At 38.7% G+C, this 21756-nt stretch overlaps 1 protein-coding gene and 2 non-coding genes across 3 annotated transcripts; 1 reads left to right on the top strand and 2 right to left on the bottom strand.

Annotated features, from left to right (window-relative positions):
- Nucleotides 1–9953: 9953 nt before the first annotated feature.
- On the bottom strand, nucleotides 9954–18163 carry zgc:77439 (flavin-containing monooxygenase FMO GS-OX-like 4). Its single transcript, XM_030779512.1, has 9 exons — nucleotides 18092–18163; nucleotides 17337–17366; nucleotides 16300–16516; nucleotides 16002–16140; nucleotides 15069–15211; nucleotides 14377–14429; nucleotides 12918–13042; nucleotides 12010–12324; nucleotides 9954–11769 (listed from the first exon to the last, which is right to left on the bottom strand). Exons 3-9 carry the CDS (start codon nucleotides 16512–16514, stop codon nucleotides 11425–11427), a joined length of 1335 nt encoding a protein of 444 aa, XP_030635372.1. The 5' UTR covers nucleotides 16515–16516; nucleotides 17337–17366; nucleotides 18092–18163; the 3' UTR covers nucleotides 9954–11424.
- On the top strand, nucleotides 10085–10158 carry trnat-agu (transfer RNA threonine (anticodon AGU)). The gene has a single exon. It is a non-coding gene; the product is annotated as a tRNA-Thr (tRNA).
- On the bottom strand, nucleotides 17852–17933 carry trnas-uga (transfer RNA serine (anticodon UGA)). The gene has a single exon. It is a non-coding gene; the product is annotated as a tRNA-Ser (tRNA).
- Nucleotides 18164–21756: the final 3593 nt, after the last annotated feature.

Raw genomic sequence — 21756 nt, 5'->3', positions numbered from 1 at the left:
TGCTTTGAGTTTATTCACAAACTAAAATTATTATTCACTTAAGTAGATAAGGCATACTCCTTATTAAGTCATAAATGGAAAGTTTGAGGAAATTCCCATCTACTCTCCTCTAGGGACGAACGTGGGATTTCAGTTTCAAACCATGGGAAGCCACTGTAACCATGGATAACCACCAAAGAGTTCTGGCAAAAGCCATAATGCAAAACATATTTTGGAAGAATAACAGAGCACTTTTATGCAACACTGAGACAGCCCACTCTCTTTGCCCGGAAAGCAGCTCATTTTTTTCCCTTTCTTTTTCCTTTTACTTTTCTTTTCTTTTCTTTTCTTTTCTTGCACAATATTGAAAAATGTATTTTTACTGTAATATAGTCATTATAATGTGAGAGGCTTACACAATCATGTTCGTTACGGTTTGTACATGATGTGTTACGGCACACTTTTTGACATGCTTTTAGACACTCATACACACATGCACTAGCAAGTACGCACACAGACATGTGCACACGCACACACACACACACACACACATGCACACACACACACGCACACACACACACACACACGCGCACACACACGCGCACACGCACACATGCGCGCACGCGCACACACACACACACACACACACGCACACACACACACACGCACGCACACACACACACACACGCACACGCACACATAGTTGGAAATTTCAACACATACAACTTGTGCAACACCACCCAGTCATAAGTTACGGTTAGATTACAGGCAGAGATTGTATATCAGCCTTCTACACTTTAGTCTCCTGCCAAATTCCGCCAGCTCTGCAGCACGCTCTGTGAAGTTGGCATTTGTTAACTTCTTCATTTTCTTAGTTTTCTGCGTAAATGCAAAAAGTACTATGTTGATGTTTTTTGTCAATCTAAATCATTCTAAGAATAGTCAGAAGTCACTTGTTCCTTATGGTCATAAGGGTAGCTGACAAAAGACAAAATATTGTTTTGCAGCATTTTATCATAGGGTTGTGATAATGGTTCAACTGTTAAACATTAATTAGAGTGTAACTGTCATTGCCAAATAATGTCTATTGAGTCAAATAGCCTGAAAAAAGATATGCATTACGGCACATTACCAACTAAACTAATAGCAGAGAAGTTCTCATTGCGATGTAAAAACAACTTTGCCCTGATTCTCCAGGGACGCAGAATTGACCAGGGAGCTGGTATGGTTGGATGAATCTGTCCAGAGAATTTATTAAAGTCCTTAAAGGAATATTTCACTCTTCTGACAAATGGGCTCACTGTAACACTTATCTAGGCGTTTGTTAGTAGCCCACCTCAAACATTTTATGAGCATTGACTCGGATTTTTAGGGGATTTTTTTCCCTGCAAAAATGCTCTTTTCCCTGTTAATCATATAAAAGCATTCAAAGATTTACTGCTCCACACCTATTGATTGTGGATATTTCAGCACTGAAAATCCCCAATCTCTTTTTCTTTGCTTTTTTAAATGACAAAGCTTTTTTAAATGTCAAAGACTTTTTGGTACAGATATATACCTCTATGTTGATGTATCTCTTGGATGTCAAAATGTACAAAAAATAGATAGATAGATAGATAGATAGATAGATAGATAGATAGATAGATAGATAGATAGATAGATAGATAGATAGATAGATAGACAGACAGACAGACAGATATAGATATAGATATAGATATAGATATAGATAGAGACAGAGATATAGATATAGATATAGATATAGATATAGATGAAGATACAGATATAGATATAGATATAGATATAGATATAGATGAAGATACAGACATAGATACAGATATAGATAGAGATAGAGATGTAGATACAGATATAGATATAGATATAGATATAGATATAGATGTGGATACAGACATAGATATAGATATAGATTCAGATACAGATATAGATATAGATATAGATATAGATATAGATATAGATATAGATACAGACATAGATAGAGATAGAGATAGAGATAGAGATAGAGATATAGATAGAGATAGAGATAGAGATAGAGATAGAGATATAGATATAGATACAGATATAGATATAGATATAGATAGAGATAGAGATAGAGATAGAGATGTAGATACAGATCAGATACAGATCAGATATAGATATAGATATAGATATAGATATAGATGTAGATATAGATATAGATATAGATAGAGATAGAGATACAGATACAGATATAGATATATACAGTGCTGATATTTTGTCTTCATCTAAATTATTCTAAAAGTAGTCAGAAGTCACCTTGGGCTTGCTCGCTGGGGGTTTAGGCACTGATCGCTGCAACGCTGCTTTGAGACTATTTTGATTTTAAAAAGCACTTTACAAATGAACTTGAAACTTTAACTTATTCCTTTTTGCTGTGATCACAAAACTATTGCTAAACGGCATTGTATGATAGAACTGTGATAATAGTTGAACTGTTAAACATTAACTGGAGTGTAAATATATATATCTAATGTTTTTTTAGATGTAAATAAAATACAAATCTATCAGGGATTTCATCACTAGGAGGTTAGCGTTATAACAGGCACTAACGTAGAAATGGAAGACCATTCTCTCTGGGACACTGGGAAACCCCTTAACCGTTTTTGTTTATCATTAACTCTGACTCACAGAAACGTTAATACTTACATGGAAAATGTGAGACTACATGTGAGAAACATCTGTCCTGGGAAGACACCTGGGTCAGAGTTCACAAAAACAAAAACCCTTTACAGGATCGTCTAGCCCTGATGTTAATTTTAGCGTCAGTTTATTCTGTTGTTAGGGAGCACAATAAACATCATGATCTATCAGAGGAGAACACACATTTGAACTTTATCTAAAAGACAAAAGGCTGTAAAGCGGAGGTGGTAGGGGAAACAAAATGCACATGACTAAACTGGGAAACTGTGCTGTGGTCGGAGGGAAAGGGAGATGGGGAAAGTGAAGAGCTAAAAGAGGAAGACAGTGGGTTTCCTCTGCGAGAAGAGTGTGTGTGAGGGTGTAACTCTTTAAACAAGACCCCGATGATTACCAGGAGTATCTAGGGACTTATTTTCTTTGACATCTGCCCCCCCCCTCCCCCCCCGCCCCCGGTCCATTTTACAGAGCAGTCATGCTGGATTAAAACATTGATGATTTAAAACATAAGCAAAGTGGCAAGCTCACTGATAAGACAGTCAAGAACAAAGGGGAGAAATTGAATGGTATTGTTTCATATGTAATCATATCTGGAAGAAAAAAAAATGTGGAATGGGGCATCAAATTAGTTCTTATTGGGTTCTTGTCTGAACCAGTTGCTAAGATCATTTGTGTGTTTTTTTTGTTTTTGTTTTTTGTTTTTTTAGGATTAAATCAATCAGAACAGGGCTAGATCCTTTGGCTCGTTGAGTAACATACATCAAAAAACGAGAACAAAAAAATGTAGACATACGGAGGAGTACGTGACTCAAGCTTCAGGAAGGTGAACACCGTGTCAGTTCTGGGTCAAGGGACTCCTGTTGGTCACAAGACACTACGTAAGGGCATCCAGAAGGTGAGAAGATGGGTGAAAAATGAGCGCCCCCCCCCCCCCAAAATGAGTGTGCATGTGTACGTGTGGGTGGTCAGGGAACACCCTCTCTACATGTGTTCATCACTCTCTCTTTTCTTATTTCTCATACTCTTCACATAGAATTTTTGTGAGATACAATCTGCAAAAAATAACTGCAAATGATGACTCACTGCTGTTTAAAAAATGTTGTGCTGACAAGTTCATAATATATCGCCTTTAATCTTGTTACGCAATTTTCTTTCAGGTGAATTGCCGAGCAAGTGTCATCAAGAATTAATCTCCTGAGGGGGTAAATACTCTACAGCTGGGTGACTGTATGTGTCAGTGTTAGATTCGCAACGACCAATTCTTTACTTGCACCTGACTAATTAATAAAGACTATACCACACTCCATCTGAATGCAATGAAGACATCCTAAAAAATAATCAGAGGAGAAAACTACAAATTTAACCGTTGTTGTTGTTGTTGTTGTTGTTGTTGTTGTTGTTGTTGTTGTTTTTAATGTCGTTAGTTTTAGCATTCAGTTACTAGCTGTTTCTCTCATTATTTGACCGCTTACTTCGCTGAAATGTGAAAAATTAGAGGAACTGTGAAATTTGTGGAATCCTGCCAACGTTTTGAATGCACATTTGTAAATCAAAATACGTAAAGCTCCTTGCAAAACACAAAATGAATAAGCGTTCTTAAAACTTTCCAGGTTAACTTGTGTACAGCGATGTTGCAAAGATGTTACTTTTTTCAAAATCAGATCACCTTTGACGTATGAAAGTGTTTCTAAAGGAACTCAGACGAAGGAAGTGACCAATGAGGTGAGAGATCTGGCGGAGGAAAAAACATTTCCTGTGTTCTGTCTTTAGGGACAAAAGAATCACGACTGTTTTGCTCATCTATCTTTTGGAAGAGAACCAAGAGGAGTTGTGACTGGAATTCAACGCAGCAGTCACTAGTGCTGACATATGGACGGTTTTAGATCACATACTGTTCTCTCGGGTTGTTTTTTTGTTTTTTTGGGGTTTTTTTTTAACAAGAAATGGCATGACTGCTCAGAAAAGAAAGATGATTACTAAGCACCAAGAGGGGTTATTTTTTTGTTTTGTTTTTTGCTTTTTGTGTGTGTGTGTGCGCGTGTGTGTGTGCGCGCGCGTGTGTCATATAACTCTTTACTGATGAGGCAAAACTCCAATGTTTTAAGTAAGATAAAACCAGAGTATGTAACAAAATTTCTCTGGACAAAACTGGTTCAATTGGTATGTCATTTTAAAATGTCTGATGAAATTGCTCAACCATTGCCAAAGAATGGAGGTTAGAATCAAGGTTAGAAGCCACAAGGGTACGAAACACAGAGTACTCCGTGAAGTCATAACAAAGCAAAAATGAATGTGTTTCCTAGTACAGCCACAAACAACAGATAAATGTCTGTATTTGTATCTGTCTCTGTGGAAAAAGACAGATGATGGGGGGAAAAACACTGATAACATATGATTCAGAGACTATGGGAAGAGAAAATAGCGATGAAGACGAAAAACCTGTTCGAACCTGTTGTGGTTGTGGTCAGTGAAGGACAAACTGTGGTTAAAGTTTATGTTCAAACTGCTGCAATATATCCATCTGCACATAAAGTTACACAGACACCTGCACCAACAAATGCCTGGACACACCGACTGACTGCACGCACAAACGTTTGCCCGAGCATGCCGTGTTTCTTCACACACACACACACACACACACACAAACACTTTAAAATTACACAATCTTTCCCTTCTCCTGGAGAAAAATTATGACCATAACCAAGATACAGTCATTAGCAGGTGTGGCTACAAAATCAAGCCGGACTCTTCCTTTGCGTGAATCTTATAAATGCGGCATGTCTCAGTCTACGGCTCCACACCCTGATAGAATTAAAAGAAAAAGAACATGGAGACAGAAAAATGTTTTGCATCTCATGGCGCATAAGACTGTGTCTGTGTCTGTGTCTGTGTCTGTGTCTGCGTCTGTGTGTGTATCTTTCTGTGAGTCATTATCTCTCTGTAACTCAATACCCGACAGTACTGACTGAGTCACATAGTCTTAAGTTGTTGTGTCTGAGCAAGCATCTCCCAGCACCTTCATTCCTAATCACCGTCTGAAAATCTACAGTGAAGTCTGAAGGGACAAATATTGTAACATCCGACAGGCCTCTCGAAAGCGTCCTTGAAAATGTCTCATGAGTTCCTTATTGATCACATGACCACCTTAGAGCAGCATGGCTTTTTAGTCACCGTCAGCTAAATGAAGCGTTTTAGGAGAGAAGATATGAACCTATGACAGAAGCCTGTAAAATCATTGACCTTACAGCAAGATAAGTACTGAGTAATGAGCGCTGTTTATGGAAGCCTGCCATTTTCCGGAATATGTGGAAAACGTCTGGCACGCGAACCCATGCCTTGGCTTGTAGTTATGCCCATGGCATCCACTTCCTAAAACCACAGCTCCTTTTGAAACACTTGAGCTTCAGTGAGTCATATTCACACAGGAGTGAGTACATTTGTCAGTCAGCAGCGCAATCGCAAATACAGAAAAAGCTTGTTGCTGTGTTTTGCACAGTAAAAGCAATTGCAGCGCCGATACCCACCCAAACCGGTAAAGTGAATGCAGAGTCTGTTAGATTGGTGTGGAAAAAGTGAGTTACTTTAAAGAAGGGTCAAGCTAATGCACTCTAATGGTTTTCAAAGTGCTGAAATGCCAGCTCACACTTTCCAGTCCCTCTAGGATCAGGTGAAATGATGAACCACACTGATTCAAACATAGTTTCTGCTCTGTGTATTGTGTATGTGTGTTAGGGAACCCAACTAACCTCTGATGCCTCACTGTAAAATATGAGCTAATCACTGAATCCACACTGAGGCTAACCACAATCCAAACTCCTACACTTTTTCGTAGGATGTACTTATTTCAGGGAGGTGATGTCTCTCTCTCTCTCTCTCTCTCTCTCTCTCTCTCACACACACACACACACACACACACATTCATTTACTCACTCACTCATTCACTCTCTCCTAATTCCGGTTTTGCATTCCACTCTCCTCTGTGGTTTTGTGCGCTAATCAATTTTTATTCATTCATTTCAGTTTTTTTCAACACAGAGAACTTTTCCACAAGGGAGTGTGTGTTGTGCAAAAGTCAGTCATTATTCAATACAGCTGTGCTTACTCATGGACAAAGTATTTCTTTTGGAAAGGATCTTTAACGCCCTTTGACAGGTCAACAAAGGGCATTAAAAAGTGCTTTAATTCTGTGACTAGGAATTGATATCATTCTTATGTGTGAAAGCTGGAACCAATATATCATTTACCAGCATGCAAATTATGACCAGACTGCTGCCAATGGCCCACTTATACATTTAAGCTTGTGACTGTGTCAGTCTGTGTCCTTATCAGATTCTTACAGTCCAGAATCAGATTGGTCAAGTGCACTTAACAATTTACGTTCCTCCAATTCCTCCAGATTCTTCAAATCAATAAGGAGTCCATAACCCAGGTTAACATTACACAGTCCATTCAGGCCTAGCCCAAAAAAACTTGGACGAGTCATTGGCGCTTCATTGATTTGTGTTTCTTGGTCTCTCTTCCCGTCCAGCAACCTGAATATGGATTGTGTTTTGGATTACCAGTAAGAGCTTTAAAAAATTAAGGATGCGGAGACTCAAGCATTTAGTTTGTTTGTTCCTCTTAACTAAGATTGTGTTATGTCACATACAGATATATTCAGAACAAAAAAAAAAAAAATCTAATTACACATGAAGCAGTTTGAACTTGTACTATGACAAAGAGTGGATATGAGCCTCCTCTGACAGGGATGAATCTGATTGTAAGTCGCTTTGGTAAAAAAGCGTCTGCCAAATAACTAAATTGTAAATTGTAATTGTAAATTGAATCATGCAGTTGGGCTCTTCTCACCAGTTCAGAGAAACCAAAAAACAACAAATCGTAGTTCCTTGCGAGGGATATGGAGCAGGATTCTATTCAGGAGCACAACAAAAACTAAACACCAGGAAGGGTCCATCCAGGCGTGACGGGTACCCTTAGCGTGTCTCCCGTGTTTACTCAAGCATGAGGAATTCTGCCTGTCGACAGATTAGAGCATTGTTTCCTGAATAAACAGAGTTCAAGATAGCCCTGGAAAATGCATGTCTCTGCCTAAGTGTCACTGCTTTTGGGAGACAAAGACCAACATTGGAGAAAAGCAAGTCACAAGAGATGTAACATGGAGGACAATGAATGGGACCAATTAAAGACACATGTGACTGTAAAAACTATGAGCACATTTTCATCTGGGACTGGGCCTCAAGATGTCTTTGATCTTGGTAGAACATCTGGGATAACATCAGAACCCGTAAATGTGGTCTCTTATTACCAGCAGCAACACTGTAACTTATATACTTGCAGTAAGTGACTTCTTGTTATTTAGAAGTTCATACAATAATTTTACGTTTCTGGTATGTTCAACAGTGACGGTTGATGAATTCAGAAAATTAGCTGATGAAATACTTCAATCTCTATCATCACATGAATGTGCTTTCACCCTCAATCAAACTTGCCATTTTTGGACACATATTTTGGATAGTGATTCAAGTCAGAACTATTCCAATTCCAGAGGGAAATGCTTAAGTGAGAATAGCTAGAAGAGGACAATGTGGAAATTCCTGAGCAATGTCTGATACAACGGTTCTATGAGTAATGTGTGGCTTATTGCCTGGAGAGTTTGGGGTTTGGGGTCCACAGAAGTAAGAGTTACTGATGTGGAAAGAATTAGTTAAATGACTCAGCGTTTGACAAAAGTATCTGAGTGTGGGTTTTGATGTATGCATCGTGCATGACTGGATGAATGCATGTGTGAGTGTACTCATACAGTGGGAAAAAAAGCTTAATATCAGTCTTGATTCTCATGCAGTCAAAATGGTCCACACGAGCAAACAGGTCAATGCTGCCACCATGTGGTTTGTTTTGAAAAGCTGTACTAATATGTGTGAATTAGCTGTCTTCAGCTGTCTTCAAAAGTGTTGATAATGGAGTCTCGAAGGGGGAAAAAAGTATTCTTATTATACAGCGTTGTACAACTTACAACCCAGCAGATTTCCCGAATTCTATTTGCCAAAAGAGCGCATACAAGCATGGGAGGGTGGGGGACACGCAAAAACAAACGTTTTTTCAAAAATCTCAAAACTAAATGTAGTTTTGATTGTCTGAACGCAACGCGGATTATAAAGTGACAAAGCACTTTCATTCCATCTTTGGACCACTTGTTCTTTCTCAAGTATTACATCGATAAATTAAATGGACCGTCTCTTGTGACTGCATGTAGATTTTCCAGAGCGGACACATCAAAATAACAGGAATATCGATTTGAAATTCTGATCCTCACAGCAATCACCTTGTTCAAAAAAAAAAAATTTTTTTTTTCAAACCAATCTTTGGATGTTTAATCAGAGATTTCTTTTTCAGTCATTTGTGCAAATTGGAATTCTGAAGACATATATACTGGATATAAAATGTAAAAATTAGCTTGCCCAAGATTTTCAGATTTTTTTCTTTTATTAATATTTCTGTTAGCGATGTGAATAGCAACTGTGATTTACATAATATAATACATTCAGATTAATTATAATTATATGTATTGTTGAAAAATAACAACACCCACAACGGTCTCAAATCCACAGGTTTTCAGAGATGTGCAGCATAGAGAAGCCAGGGTTTAAATAGGTGAGGGTGATTATGTTGTAGATCAGCTCAGTTATCTCAGTTAGTATCTATTATCTCAGTTTAAAGAAGGGGATGTGATGGAGAGAGGGGATAGATCGTCAAGGTAAGTGCATTTTGATCAGCACATATGGTTTCAGTCTTTACGTGGCTTTTTAAAAATCATTTCAGCTTACTGTACAAAGAGTCACTGAACTTTGGACCTCGTGATAAATGCATGAATCAAACTGCTTATAGTTCGGGTTAGAATTGTTTTTCTTATACGTAGCACTAGGACTGAAGCGATCACATAACCTTGTCCTCAGACTAGGCAATGGAAGTCGCTGTAAAGTATAAAGACATCAGAAACGATTCTAGTAATCAATCGAATGTAAAACGTGGTACGATCAGTCTACGCCATTCCCCAGAAACTTCTGCTCCTAACTTTATTCGTTACCACAGGTCTGGTCATCAATCACCAAACACTCAAAAAATAAACAGGGAGCAAACAAAATCACACTCGTGTCGTTAGCCTGTTAGCTCGTCCTGTCTGATAGTCCGTTTCGTTTTCGAAGTACAGGTCATGAACTTATGCTCCCTTCAAGAGCAGGCCTACTTCGCTTGCTTCCCGAAGAGATTTAGTATTTACTTTATGGATGCTTTAGAGAAGAGCCTTATTTTTCCCCAGAGAACAAGTTTATTGTATAAGCCGTGCATTTGCCAAAGATAATGTGTTTTACTAACAAAATACAGAGTGAAAATCGTGGTTTTGCTTTCATGACGTCACAGATCCTCCCCTTCTACACAGGGCGCCGTGGCTTAGTTGGTTAAAGCGCCTGTCTAGTAAACAGGAGATCCTGGGTTCGAATCCCAGCGGTGCCTTTTCTGCAGAACCACGCTCCTAAAACAATGCATGTTTCACCACAACACAATGCATTTACTTAACGACCGAAATTGCAGTTTGCCAAAATATCTGCAGTATACAGACGCATCTCCTGCTCTTATGACTAGTGCTCATTTTCTTCCCCACAGACTCAGACCAGCAGGGTAAGTGAAAAAGATGCTGTGAAAGTTTGACATAATATTTAAAAAAAAATCACAACTGCACACTTGCAAAGCAGATTATTTTTGACATTCATTCTCAATACACAGAAAAAACACTGACGAAATGTTAAATACTGATGTAGAGTGGAGTCACACGACATTTGCTACATTAACAATATAGGGCTGAGATCAATTTAAATATTAAGTCTTTAGGTTGGGAAATGGAATCTGAACTGAAAAAAGAACAGTGAAGAAACAGAATTAGAAATTAATTGGAATAGAAAGTTCTCACAAAATTCAGTCTGATTCCACTGTTTGGCCAAGTAGAAATGTATGGGCGTTTGCTAGTTTGTGTGAAGAGGCAGAAAAGCACTGTTTCAATATATCTTAACACAGTTTACAGAAATGTACTTCTGTGATGATAATCTCTAAACTGAATAGTTCAAACATGATTAAAACATGAATTGAAGTTAATTGAAATTAACATAATTTCAATAATTTATGTTTGGTAATTACAGGTAAAACTTCTCTAGGTTGTAAAATTTCATTGAATTTTCAGTAACTACATTTTGTGTCCTATAATTCCAGTCCTATTCCAACTCTACATTTCTAAGACAATATGTCAAGACCCCAATGAAGTTTGACTCCAATTCAAATTCCAAGAACTGAACTACAATTTCCTAACAATCCTATTCAGAACCAACCCCAACTCTAGTATTAGCTTGCACTACCACCAAATAGTTCCTAGGAATTTTGAGTACACTCATTACATTAGTGTGTTCACTGAGTACACAACAGATGACAGATGTCCCAGTGACTTAAAGTCAGATTACTGGAAATATGAATTGGTACAGGTTAGTGCAAGTCTCAACAGTAATAGCCAGAGGGGGTTCCAGCTTTGATGTACAGCGGATACTTCAGCTTACTTCATGATCAACGTGCGATTTCTGAGAAGCAAAGAAAAAAGACTTGTGCTTTTTCAAACACTAACAAGAGCTGACTTAAAATATACCCAAGGCAGCTTCGCACAATTGTCTCTGTCTGAGCATGTCATTGGCATAATATTAAATGTTAAAAATCACTTTTAAGCCTGAATGTGGGTGTCTACGGCAGGGGGTTCTGTAACATTTGCCCTTGACCATCCTGCACTTTCCAGTCGGTCTCGCTGAGCACAGTGTAATTGTAGTTCTTGTAATTCAGCATGTCTCGGGCACGGAAGACCTTGTTGGACTCGTACAGGCTGTGCCAGTAGCGCGGGAGAGGTTGGAAACCGCCCAGACGGGCCAGCTCGTCGTTGTAGGCCCACTGCTCAGAGTCGATCTTCAGGATGTGGCGTGTGGCGACGCCCTGGGCACGACGTGAGGCCGTGTCCCTCTCGATGTCCTTCTCCATCTCTTCACGCGACGGAAGAGCGAAAGTGCCATCCAACACGGAAAGGATAAACTGACTCTGCGCGAGGGAAAGTCGGAAATTAGATGGATGGGGAAGAGCAGGGAAGAAGAGGAGAGAGAGAGAGAGAGAGAGAGAGAGAGTGACAGGAAGAGGGATGACAGAAAAATGAAGAGAAATGAAAACAAGTTGAATGAAAAAAAAAACTGCATGAAAAAGACACACAATTTCATTGCATAGATGTCTCCACAAGCCAAACTAACACTACAAATGTCACCACCATGGAACGGTAGAACCAACCTGAATGTGGAAATGTGGAAAGGGGCATATAGCTCTGCACACACCCACTATGAACAGAGAGGGATAGGCAGGGGGCATCAGGAACTTGTAGAGTGGAAAGACCAGGTGATCGCGGACTTTCAAACCCACTTGTTTGTCCAGGAAAGGAAAGGTGAAGTTATAACCCGTGCAGAACAAAAACACGTCAGGGTTTGCCTTTGTACCGTCACGGAACTCTAAAGTCCCGTCATCTAGAACCTTAGTTACTGGAGGGGCTTGCTGCACTCCACGAGGGAGAGGACAGGCCAAGGGGCGTTGGCCGTGACTCAGGATCACCTACGGAGAGAAAGAGACCATGTTGAGCAAAGGGGATTTTGATTATCCTTATAAAGCGACCATATTTGTTTTGAAGTGTGTTGTTTGGGACATTTCACTAAGCATGTTAGCACCAATCATTTCAGGAGCCTGATTCACTGTTTCATATTTCAAACATCTGAACACTGCACTTTTGTTCTGCTGAAATGTTGCATAACCCCATGAACCCAATGAACTCAATTCAAAACTGCAAGCTCATAGGAGGTATGGGTCTGCCTCAAAGGAAGGTTTTAACAGAGAAACCATTAGAGAGGGGTGCATCACTTTTGAGGTGCCTAAATTCTGCAAAATATATCTTTCAGGATTACATAAACATGATTTAACAAAAAATCTTCTCCTTAAGTGTGCTGACAACCACATCCTCCTACAGAAGTGTGTCAGTACTGTGGAACTACAGCTTAATCCACAGTTGTTTTTGGCCATTTTCAAACTATGTCCAGGAGGTATGACTGAGACACATAGATCTATGATACAATATGATAAGATACAATATGATACGATACGATACAATACCATACGAAATATAATTTGATAGAGGATATGAGAAGAGAGACCTGAGCATTGATATTAGACAGCTCCATGGCAATATCCAATCCAGACAGCCCTGCTCCCAGTACAACCACAGACTTCCCAGTAAAAGGCTCAGCACTGCGGTAATCATGACTGTGCATCAGTGTCCCTGAACACACAAAATGTATGCACAATTAAAAAAAAAAAAAAAAAAAAAAAAATTATAATCACATACAGCCACTCATATCATGGTCACAAATCTCTGGAACTAGCATCAATACAAAAAAAGATAATAAATCCAATTTTAGGTGACCTAATATCCAGTACACATACAACTGCATTTCTTTTTGTAGACTACATGCTTTTGACTCAGTTATACTCTGGTGTTTCCAGTGTTTCTTTACTTGGTATGTTTTGTAATGTGTATTTTGCACTATGTGAACAGCAAACAATGAACTAGATGCTTCCATGCTAAAATTATTTTACACTCAGAAAACATCATTCATTCATCTGCCTCGATGATTGAAGTTTATACATTCCAGAGTGAGAAAACATAGCTCTGTCTTTTTTTCCCCACCTCTATATGCAGTTATCTTGTCTGAACCATCACTTTTTTGATGCCATAAGAACATCTGTCCTCGTTATAATATGACGTGGCTCTTGAGTCAACAAAAGATCTAATCGTAACAGTGGCAAAAGATCAAATAGTAATAAAGTTTATCTCCCTCTTAGTTAATATGTCCTTCTTAAATATGACCTCTTTCAATAATTAACCCAAAGGTAATGTGTCCTCAACACAGTTGCAGTTAGGGAGTGTCAGTGCCAGCATTTGAGTGAGTAAAGATTAAAATACTGGACTTTGCCAAAACTCTTTCCAAGAAAGCGTTGATGAATTAGGGGCTATAAATGAGGTTATCCTTCTGAAACATCACAAGCACGTTTTTTTCCATTTGATGGACACATTTGACCTTAGATTGTAATGTGTGCAGCAGTTGCAGGAGTTACAGACGTCTGCAGGAGATATTATGAAATTCAGTCGATACCATTTGGTAGACCCCAGAAGGGAAGCACAGATCTTTTGGAATGTGATAGAGTGCAAAGGTCACACATCCTTGTCTAGGAAGGAATGAAACAAGTCTGTAGCTGACATATTAACGTATAATAACATTCCAAATTTGATTTTCTTGCCTTTCCCTTCCCGGTAGAAAAAAAAACTATAGTGAAAACGAGAAGAAGTTGACTGGTGGAAAATATCTCACCAGTTGACCATGAAAGATTTTAACATATTTAGGTCCAGTCAAGAAAAAACTATGGCGCAGAAAACGCTGGCTGTGATGCTGCAGGTTTCAGTAAAACGGCTCTAAAAGTATCATACAATTTTTTTTGATGAACAATTAGATATATACCACCAAAATAAACAATTTACAAATTAGGAGACGGGGTGCACGTATGATCCCCCTTGGAGTACACCATACGCACAGGCTCAGTTTAAATTGGATATACCTGTGAACTTCCCAAGTCCAGAGATAGCGGGGATGTAAGGATCAAAGAAATGCCTATGATACAAACACAACAAATTGTATGTGAAAAGGATTCACCACATTGTCCAATATGAGCCACTTTCTTCATTCAATGTTTCACAACCGAATTTCAAATTATTTCATATTTAAGCATTTCATGAAAAAATCACTATGTCTGCAGTTGAAACAAAAAGCTTCAGAATTCACTTAGAGTTCTTAACAACACAGAAGTTTAAACAGAGTACAATTCTTCATTCAAAGACAAAAGGTACCTAGTTCAACTGCAAAAGTAGGCAAGCAGTCAACAAGGCATGCAACGAATAGAAGGTTAATATATATATTTTTTTCCAATGTAATTTAATCTCTAGTGCTAAAAAACACTGCAGTATCTCTAACTGATATCTCTGCTTGCATGATCAATTAATCTTTGCACCTTGTTTCATACGGTCAATATGTCTGCCTTGCAAAATGCTATACGCTTATCACTCTATGTTAGTCTCCCCAGATAGTTTTGATCTTCGATGCTGATGAAATGGTGATTCTGTACATATGCCAAAACATTATACATAAGAGGACTGGGCGGGGGGGTGGAGGACGGGGGGGTATGTGTGCAAAAAGAACCGGGGGGGGGGGGGGGGGGGGGGGGTGAAGGGGCTGCAAAAAGGATGGACTCACCCATTACACACCAAGACGGCGTCAAAACGGTCCGTGGTCGCTTTGCTATGGTCAATACCATCACTAGTGGTGACATCCCATGCCATGCCATTCCAACCTCCCTTCATTTTTACTGGTTTCACATGATCTACCATGGTCTCAAACTGAAAAGGACAGGACATGAGGACAGAAAAGAGGAGGGATGGTTCTGATTTAACAAAAAAAAGAAAAAAACTGATCTATGCAAACATCTAAACAAACATCTGGGCTACATTTGCACAACTTCAATTCAATGCCCAGTGTTAAATATTGCCACAGTAATGCTAACAATCTCTGAGACTGTTTATTGTGGCCCTATGGGAGATTATGGAATCTGTCCAAATGTTCAGTAACTTTCCATTGCTTATGTAATTCGAGTTACTCATCACAAGTATTGAACTGAATGAAAGGCCAAGCAAGGGATTCTACAGAAGTCATTCATGCTACCTAATTAGCAAGTTGAGAGTTACTCTGAAGAAATCTTGGTTATATATGACCTTTTTTTCCTAACCATGTATTGTGTAAGAACACAGTCAGGACCCAGGTGGGGAATAAGGAACTGAAGACTAAAACTGTAATGTGTTACAGAAAGTTTGAAATAGTGCCAGAAAACAATTGTTATTTCATCATGTCACTCAACTGTTCAGACAGAAAGGGAATGAAGAGCTAATGATCTGCTACTCTCTACATACACGGCAAGATTGCTTTTCATCCAGATGTCAATATGGATGATATCCAGATTTCAATAAACTGTAACCACGTTTGTCGCGGGATTTATGTGGCTTGGGGTAAAATTGATGGCAATGGTTTAGGTCATGTTTACAACACCCCCACGTTGTTAAGTTTTTCTTCCAAATCCAAAGACATAAAACATAAGATAACATGTCTGAAGGATACATTAATATTTTGGAGTACCTTGATGTGGTCCCTCACTCCAAAATGATTGCAGTAATTGTCAAGATACTTCCGCACCTCCGTGTGATGGACAAAGGAAGGCAGACGTTCCTCAAAGGGGAAATCTGGGAATGACATCACCTCCTTGGGAATATTTGTTCTGTAATGCCGAATTGAAAATTAATACATTGGTGTGTGTGTGTGTCTGTGTATGTATGTCATTCATGAAAAACAGTTTTTCCACAGTTGCTGATAAGACTGATTATAGTTGGCTATATACACAGACAACATGCTAATTTGTAAACACATGAGTTCTCACCTCAGGTCTCTGTACATACTGCTCTGGATAGGCAGACCATTGTCATAGCAACCAACTTTCTCTTCATAGACCCAGGTGCCTCCCACATGTTTCGTTAGCTCGTAAACCACAGGAGCAGCGAAGGTCTCGGGGCGAGAGAGAAGATGACGTGCGGCACACAGTCCTGCAGCACCAGCCCCAATGACAGCCACACGAAGCTTCCCCAGCCTTGACATTCCTATCGAAGTAACACCTCACAATGTAGCAGGGGATAAATCTAAATAATTATATATGATGGGAAAATCACTTGCACCTGTAAAATGCTTCGTGACTTCACATCTCCCTTTTTATACTGTGCTGGCATCGAACTGGAATTTTCAGGAGTTTGTCTGTTTTATGTACTTGATTTCAGACGTGAGCTCTTTGTAAAATAAATATATGACAGCGGTGTATAAGTTATGTATTTCGTGAAAATATCAAATTCGAGTGTACTTGGAAACATCTTTAATGATAAATCTTTGAGAAATGTGATGAATCGACCTTCAAAAATCAACAGTATATCTACAATGAAACAATGGAAATACAACTTTAAAAAGAAAGAGAAGGAAAAGAAATTTCAGCATTTAATGCAGAGTTGTAGCCATTATTCACAGCTTCCACTGTGTTTGATAGTAGACTGTTATGTGTACGAATAGTAATGCTCGAATCCGATTTTTAGTTATTCTCTGAGTCAAATAGAAATACCGAACGTATTCCACTAGTACGGTGGTTCCATGGCGAGCAAAGGGAGGAAGTAGGGAGGAAAACACTGGAGGCTTTACAAATGCTAAAGTTAGACAATGTTGGACTATTGTTTTAAAAAGTCTGTTTTTGCACGAAACCCAATCGAGTACAATGGTTACGACAACTTTGTAGCCTAAAATCGTTTCGATTTAGCATGTTAGAAATGACCTAATTTCGGTCAAATATATGAAAAAAAATATATACATATAAAGCTCTTTTGGACACAATATGGACGTTATTTCTGTTGCATGACACTAGATACTACAGCCACTTACTTAAATCCGAACAGGTGCTAGCGTGGGAATCTGTGGAAAAAAGGAAGAAAGCGCTTTAGAAAAGAAACCCGTTGAATATAAATACTGGCAGATTGATAAGCTCACTTCCCCCGCCCATTTAGCCTATATTTAAAGCGCCCCCACTCCCTCACCAGGCAGCTTTAGTTCAGTTCAGGGAACCTCGTACCATGAGGCCATCTAGAGGTGACTCCTACTCAGAATGTGTTAACGTTATCTGTTTGACCAATCATAAACATAGAGCAATCCACGTACGTTACTTCAAATATAGACTGGTTAGATTGAATTTCGCACTGATCTTTCAATACAACATGATATTAACTGGAAACAGGCTTAGCTTCTACCCTGCAGTTTCTGTATTCTTAGTGAAGCTACATAAGTTCACATTAAGAGTTTACCAAATGACACGATATCTATGTTTTGGTAAAACTATTAAACGTATGTTTACTGTCGCCCTTCCTCTTATTTTGAGGCAAAATTCAAAAGGTGAATTACCACGCTGCGAGCAGGGTTCGAACCTGCGCGGGGAGACCCCATTGGATTTCAAGTCCAACGCCTTAACCACTCGGCCATCGCAGCCATACAAATAAACCTTAAAAATACTTAGATACTAAGCTCGCACACCTTGCTGTGAGTAAACTACCGGTGATACAAGTGTGTAGAAATTCGACCTAGTTTTGTTACCCCTCCGTTTGATTCTGTTTTATAATTCAGGCAAATACGTCACCAATACTTACCCAGAAACTTAAATAACTAGATTATCTTGCATCAGATCGGTTTAATGTTGCATCAAATGAAGACAGCTTCTCGCATACTTCACCAAAAATATAAGTCGGAGGGAACATCCTACTTAATAAAAAAGGGGAAATCTACGTCATGAAAATATCCGCCGTAACTAAGCCCTTAAACACTCCGCCTGTCCCCCCGCCGCCTCAAGGCTCCTAAACTTAACAGTGCCTTGTATCTCTCTCTATTTATATATATACCGCCACCTGCTGATTTGGAAGCTGCTACAACAGGGCCTTGAACGAATAGCCTAGTGTTCATAGAATGTGCCCCACCTGAGTAAGCCGGTAACAGGTCTCATGAGAAATATGGAACGGGTAAAAAACATATGACCTATCCTACCTTTAAAAGAAATACGTCAAACTTAATTACAAGTCTTAAAGTAGACAATAATTAGGGTCGGAACAACAGAACTCGGAACTGCCCGTTAAAAAAATACCAAGTACTTTTAAAAGGGTTTTGAACAGCATCCTTTACACGTGTGTTCGGAAAATGAAATACCAATGGTGTTGTGTGTCTGTTTAATCGATTCATAGTAGAACCGAGTAGGCGAGCTACCTAATAGGCCTACTGATGGAATATGCCTTGCCGGGACACCCTGGCTGAATAAACATCAGAAACGGCCGGGATCATACAAAATGTCTTTTAAATGTCGCTACAAGCAAAACTGTTGTTATAAATTTGTAGTGTGACTGACTAACGATTAGGTGTCTTGTTAATAGTCTTGTTCAGGCCCTCAGGTTCTCCATTGTGTTGTTTAGTAGAAAATCGAAATGCATTCTTGTTTAAGTGTCGACTTATTTCCCGTAAGCGATCCATAGCCGCTTCTCAATACGGAGTATGTCAAGTACGGGCTCCCTTCTTGGAAGTTTGGACTTGCTCAGTTCAGCTCGGGAGTCCAGACTTTGTGTGAAGCGTATTCTGGAACGCTTGACTACCCAAGTCCACACAAGTCACCTACTGCATCCTTGATTAAACCCACGAATCAAGGACACATCCGGGTATTTCATCTGTACTTGGCTACATGCGAACTTTGAATTGGAACAGTACTTAGTCCACGATAGATGACGTTTCACAAGTCCATGAGAACACAAGTACAGAAAAGAACACATATTGAGAAATGACTCATGTTTCAAGAACGGTCTATCTGCACTTTCGCAGACTACACAACACATCCTACCACCTGACACACCCCCTGAGAGATGTCACAGGCCCCTAACCTTAACAACAGCCCTAATCATAACCATAGTGGGTGTGTCATGTAGTAGGCGTGTCGTGTAGTACCGTGCGTCCGCAGTTAGACCTACTTGCATACTTCACACGCCATTCCGTATTTCACGCCACAATAAAAGTCCCAGAGATGTCTTATTAATTTTAACCTCATCATTGAGAAAACAAAAAAGAAGCTGAATCAATGGCTTAAACGAGATCTGTCCTTCGGAGGTAGGGTTTTACTCTCAAAGGCTGAAGGGCTATCTAGATTAACATATGTTGCACTGTCTCTGCATGTTGATCCTCATACCTGTAAAACCATAGACGACATATTATTTGATTTTGTGTGGAAAAAACGCACTCATTATCTAAAAAAAAAAAAAAAACAGATCTAATGAGCGAGTACAGTAAAGGCGGCCGTAATTTTCTGGACTTCTCCGCATTAAATTTTACTTTCAAAATCAATTGGATCAGACGTTACTTCAAGTGTCTAATCTCATTATGAAATGTTACTCCTCGTCATGTGTTCTCCTTAATTGGTGGTCTCAATTTTATGTTGCTACGTAGTTATAATGTTGATAAACCCCTCAAACTTTCATCATTTCATAAACAAATGCTACTGGCATGGCCTTTAATTTGCAAACATAACTTTAGCCCACACAGATTTTATATATGGAATAATAGGTTCTTTATAAACAATAAATCGATTTTCTTTCAACAGTGGTTTAATGATAATATTATATTGCTAAGTCAGTTATTTAACCAAGATGGTCAGCTCTATAATTATGCTGAATTTATTCATCTTCCTTCTTGGCGACTTGAATATTGATTGTCCTTTACGTAAGAAGCTGATTTCTATGGCAGATGCTTGTAATCTTACCCAGGTTGTGACACAACCTACAAGAATTTGTACAACCACTGGTGGTGTTAATAATTCAACCTGTATTGATCATATTTTCACTAACATACAAGAGCTGTGTTCACAAGCAGTATTAGTTGCAGTGGGATGCAGTGACAATAATCTGATTGCTTTAACAAGAAAGACGAAAATGCCCAAGTCTGGAGTTAGGATTGTTTACCGTAGGTCACATAAAAGATTTAATGCTGATTCATTTGTTAACGGTGTCAGTGATTTACAGTGGTCTGATGTTTGTCAGGAAAATGATGTAAACATTGCTTTGAAGATTTTCATGGACAAATTAGTGAGTTTGGTGGATGAGCATGCTCCACCTAGGAAAAGGCCTGTAAGGGGCAGTAGTGCACCATGCATTGATGATGAGTTAAGATCGCTCATGCTTATAAGGGACAAAGCCAAGGTTGCTGTTCATAAATCAGGGTGCTTTTTAAATAGAAGTTTTTATTGTAAGCTGAGAAATAGGGTTACTAAGTTAAAGTACATCAAAAAGAAAGTACATTTTAAACAAAAATTTGAGGCACTGTAAATGACAGTAAAGAATGTGCTGGTCAGTTCATCAACAGGCCAAATGACATAGCTAATTACTTTAACACTTCTTTATCAATAAAGTAGACAGTTTAAGATCTCACATGCAACTAGGTGATGACAATCTAACATGCAGCATTGTTCACAACATTACAAGGAATAAAACATATTGTTTTGCATTTGATAACATTAATCAAGACTCAGTTGAAGAAATGTTGCTCTCTCTTTCAGATGACACATCTCCTGGTATAGATAACCTGGATGGAATTTTTTTTTAAATTACAGCTAGACAACTGTCCAAACCAGTATGTCATATATTTAATAGATGACTTCTTAGTGGGACCTGTCCAGAGCTATGGAAAGAGTCTAAAATCATACCCTTACCCAAAGATGGAAAAGCAGGTTTTACTGGTTCTAATTGTAGACCTGTTAGTAAACTCCCTGTGCTTAGTACGTTTTTAAGAAGATCATTTTTAATCAAACGGTAAATTACTTTAATATCTTGCCCGCATTTAAAAAAAAAATCAATTCACACAGTATGTCATAATGACTTACTATCCCATAATTATGACTTAGTATATAATACTTATGACTTACTTTCTCATAGAACCTGTCTCATAATTATGACTTTGTATCTCATCATTATGACTTAATATATTACAATCATGACTTACTTTCTCATAGAACCTGTCTCGTAATTGTGACTTTGTATCTCATCATTATGACTTAATATATTACAATTATGACTTACTTTCTCATAGAACCTGTCTCATAATTATGATTTACTTTCTCTTAGAACCTGTCTCATAATTATGACTTAGTATATCATAATTATGACTTACTTTCTCATAGAACCTGTCTCATAATTATGACTTTGTATATCATAATTATCACTTACTTTCTCGTAATTATGGCATACTATCTCGTAATTATGACTTACTTTCTCATAGAACCTGTCTCATA

The sequence above is a fragment of the Chanos chanos genome, chromosome 7 (genome assembly GCF_902362185.1).
Source record: "Chanos chanos chromosome 7, fChaCha1.1, whole genome shotgun sequence".
Classification (NCBI taxonomy): Eukaryota; Metazoa; Chordata; class Actinopteri; order Gonorynchiformes; family Chanidae; genus Chanos; species Chanos chanos.
The sequence above is the reverse complement of the archived record's forward strand: the minus strand, read 5'-3'. Positions and strand labels throughout refer to the sequence as shown.